Source organism: Fulmarus glacialis, unplaced genomic scaffold, assembly GCF_000690835.1.
Source record: "Fulmarus glacialis isolate BGI_N327 unplaced genomic scaffold, ASM69083v1 scaffold31113, whole genome shotgun sequence".
In the NCBI taxonomy this organism is placed as follows: domain Eukaryota; kingdom Metazoa; phylum Chordata; class Aves; order Procellariiformes; family Procellariidae; genus Fulmarus; species Fulmarus glacialis.
This window is the reverse complement of record NW_009205321.1, coordinates 1-3,790: the sequence shown is the minus strand read 5'-3', so window position 1 is coordinate 3,790 and position 3,790 is coordinate 1. Positions and strand designations below refer to the sequence as shown.

Genomic DNA, 3,790 nt, shown 5'->3' with positions numbered 1-3,790 from the left:
AGGGCTGGGACAAGCGCTACTGCCTCAACATCCTTGACGACGAGAGATTTGACACCATCCACTTCTTTGGGAACGAGACAACCCCTGTGAGTATGCCCCACTCGCCCCACACATGGCTGCTTTCCCTCCTTTGGCCTGACAAGCCTGCGTGGAGCTGCTCCGTCACGGGTCCCACGGCCTGGGTCCTGCCAGCGGCCGACGCAGACCTCTAGCGGTGCGAGGGGGAGAGATGCTCTCATGCGGCGCGTGTTTGCGGCGGGCTCGTGATGGCGGCAGGCCTGCTGGGTCGTGGGGAAATCACCCTGGATTCACTGTGCCGGGGAGCAGGTCCACCTCAGCATCACTTTCCTCCCCCTGGCACTCTCAGAGGGGGGGGCAGCCACTCCTGTGGCCCGCAGGACCCAAAACACTTAGGAGAGGGCTTTTCAACAGCAGGAACAGCTTTGCCTTCCCTTTAGAGCGGTGGAGGATGATGCTTCCTTGCTCGTGTAGACCAGCTTGGCCATCCACTGGGCTCTTTCCAGATGATGCCAACCTCTGCCCCCCAGCTGTCCCCAGCCCACCTTCTGCTCGCCCCTCCACAGGCAGGGTAGGGGTTAACCCCAGGTTCCCGGACAAGCTTTGCTGGTCTAGGACCTTCCTCATCCTTTCTACCCTCCTCCCCTGGCACTGAAGAGGGGAGGCAAGAGGGAGGGAGCAGAGCTCCCCGCCCAGCCTCTTCTGCCTCCCTGGGCCAGCAAAGCTCTGGCAGCCCCTTCCCAGCAGGTCCCTGCCTGCCCAGCTGCTGGCTCCCACCCCAGCTCCTCACAGGACAGAGCAAGATGCGGATTCATGGGTGAGGATGCTCTGTCGAGACCCTGCTAACGTTTTCCCCATTTTCTATTCCCCTGCAGGGAGGGAACGATTATGAAATCTATGACGATCCCCGCACAGTGGGACACAGCGTCCAGTCCCCCCAGGACACGGTCCAGCGATGCCGCGAAATCTTCTTTCCAGAGAGAGCAAACGAGTGCTGACTGCCAGGTCCCCGCAGCCCTGCCCCGGCCCCACCCTCTCCCCCTGCCAGGAAAAGCACCTTCATTTGAGGAATCTGCTCAGGGTAGACTAGAAAAAAACACTTTCCAGAGCTGGTCGGGATGTAACGCGTGAGTGCGGGTGGGTGTGCAGGAGGGGGCCTCCGCTGAGCAGCCCTTTGGCACTCCCCATTGGGGCTCGTGGGACCAGACCCTCCTCACCTCCAGCAAAACTTCTCTCTTGACAGTTCGGGCCATGGTGGGCGGCGATGCAGATGCTTTCATGGTCAGAAAGCATTTGAAAGGGCCAGTCACGAGAGCGTGTGTGTGTCCATCCCATGCTCCCTCCCCTTTTCTCTTCTTTTTCGCTCTGTTTCTTGTAACACTTCTGCACGAGGGAACATACGTCTCACCTTTCTCTCCCCCTTGCGCCTTGGCTGGGGAGGATGGGGCTGCTGAGGCCCCAGGCACTCTCACCAGAGCTGCTCCGAAGCGAGAGGCCAGGAAGGCTGTTTGCTCCAAGCCCGAGGTAGGAAGGGGTAGCTGCGACCCTGGCTCGCTGCAGCATTGTGCATCCTAATGGAAAGGATCCCCATGTCCTTCTCCTCGGTGACACACTGTGCCAGTCCCTACAGGTGACCTGGGAATGACAGTTTTAAAACTGACTCTGCTCCTGCTCTGAGCTTTGCTCAGGTGCATGAAAAGACTAATTCTCTCTTTAGCTTACAAAAAAAAAATGGTTACTGTGGGTTTATTTTCCATGTTCTGCACAAATTGTCAAGTCAGACCTTGCCTGGCACGGCTGGAGGACCCTGGGTGCCTGGCGTGTGCAGAGCAGCCTGCGGAGCTGTTGGGGGCAGAACGCTTCCCAATAGTCTTCCCACTCGCGTGTCCATTAGGTGTCACAGATGTGTCAGTGTAAAACCTTACCCAGGGCATTCGTAACAGACCAAGTCCCCTTCCTTCCCAGCGCTCAGCTTTCCATCGTGCTGCCAGAGACATTTTCAGAGAGGGCCAACACAGGCCAGATGTGGTTTCTAGTGCCAAGGGAGGTACACACTCAACAGTGCCCTCCAAGCTTGCTTTTCCACCCCATCTCGTCCCACAGGCTTGGTTTACATGGTCACTTTAGGGACGCAAGTTCTCCAGTGCAGCTGTCACGTGTCCTCCTGCCCCTCTCTTCTCCTGCGTCTTTGTGAGTTGCAAAACCACATCTCTCCTTTGGCCCTTGACCTCCTCCCTCACGTTGCCCCTTTATTCCTGGTCATTATGCTGGGGGGGGTGGTGACTGCACCAGTGACGCCAGTCACAACTCAGTGCTCGGGAGGAGCTCAGGGATCCCCTTCCAGGGAGAAGTCCTGCTTATAGCTCTCCGGGGCACATGTATCCGGCGTTTGCGGACCTGGAGGGTGCCGGAGGTTCCTGCAAAAGCTCCCCACATTGCTCCCTGGGAGCCTTTCTCAGCACATCCCTGCTCTATGGCACTGCCCCATCTCTTGGTCTTGTTCTCCCTCCTCTTTTTCTCCTGTTCCTGCTTTCCTCGCTGTTGCTCTTCATGTCCCACCTAGCAGCTGGAACTGCAGAGAGAAGTTTCTCAGCTGGCTACTGCCACTTAACCAAGGGGCCAAGTTCCTCAGGTGAGATATGTTGGTGCTTTTAGACCCAGGGCAGGGTTCCCATGTTGCCACGGGCAGAGTCCTGAGCGGACCTTGGCACTGCTGCCTGGCCGCAGGAGCAGGGGTGCTGCGTGACCAGCGCTGGCGGGGGGCTGTCTCCTCCACCTGACTGCACCTCTTAACTCTACAACACATCAGGTCTGTAATGCATCACACTTGCATGAGCGCAGTGGTCTGCCCAGCACCCAGAAATCCCCAACAAATGCACAAATTCCTCTTTCTATCCAGAGAAAATTTCTGTGTGGGAGAAGAGGACCTGTTGGGGAAGCCTGGATGCAGGGTACCCTTTTCACAGGCCACTGGTTTTGGCCCTCCACTGCAACCTTCACGGAGGAATTGTGTGTTTTATGGTTCCTTCTTCTCTGTTTCACTGTGGATCAGGTTATGTGTGGGTTTTGGGCATTTATTTTTCCTGTAAGTCTATTCAAAGTCAGCAGGATCTCTAGAGAGCTTGGTGGTGGGTGAAGAGCAGGGCCTGGCCCTGAGGGCATGAGGCACCATGGTGGCCCTGGGGGCTGAGATGCCTTGCATATTTGAAGGGAAGGGCAGGCTCTGTCCAAGGCTGCTCCTGATGGCAGCACGTCCCTTGTCCCTTGCTCAGGGTGGGGGGAGTTGCAGGGCGAGCAGGGCAGAGGCAGGGATGACCTTCGAGGCACCAGCCATCGCTTTCTCTGCTCAGGAGCTCACATGTGCATGGGTGAGATCAAGCTCAGGAACCTTCCCCATTCCTGTCTCTGTCTTACACCAAGCTTGGGCTAATTGAGGGCACCCCCCACCAGGAGACCCTGTCCTGTTGGAAGGATGATGAAGAGGATGGCATCAGAAGTAGCTGGGGCAGCCCCAGGGTCTCAGAGCCACAGAATGGTTGAGGTTGAAGGGACCTCTGGAGCTCGTCTTGTCCCACCTCCCTGCCCAAGCAGGGCCACCGAGGAGCCCCGGCTGCCTGCCCTGTGTTTTTGCGGGCAGGGATAAGGCACAGCACTGGGGTGGGAGCCCTACACCGAGGGGACGGTGCACGCCCGTCCCTGTGACCCCTTTGCCATGATGCTCCTTTCCCGGTGGGTGCCCATGGCGTGAGTGGGGGCTTCTCCCCACGTGTGC

The 3,790-nt window shown here is 57.9% G+C and overlaps 1 protein-coding gene across 1 annotated transcript in view; it reads left to right on the top strand.

Moving 5' to 3' along the window:
• Positions 1 to 1,016, top strand: part of LOC104075022 (phosphomannomutase 1-like) — a gene marked incomplete at its 5' end in the record, with an annotated part of 7,804 nt that extends 6,788 nt beyond the window's left edge. The window contains 2 exons of the mRNA XM_009575364.1: positions 3 to 86; positions 894 to 1,016. Coding sequence (XP_009573659.1) covers positions 3 to 86; positions 894 to 1,016 — 207 coding nt within the window. The remainder of the gene's footprint in view (positions 1 to 2; positions 87 to 893) is intronic.
• Positions 1,017 to 3,790: the final 2,774 nt, after the last annotated feature.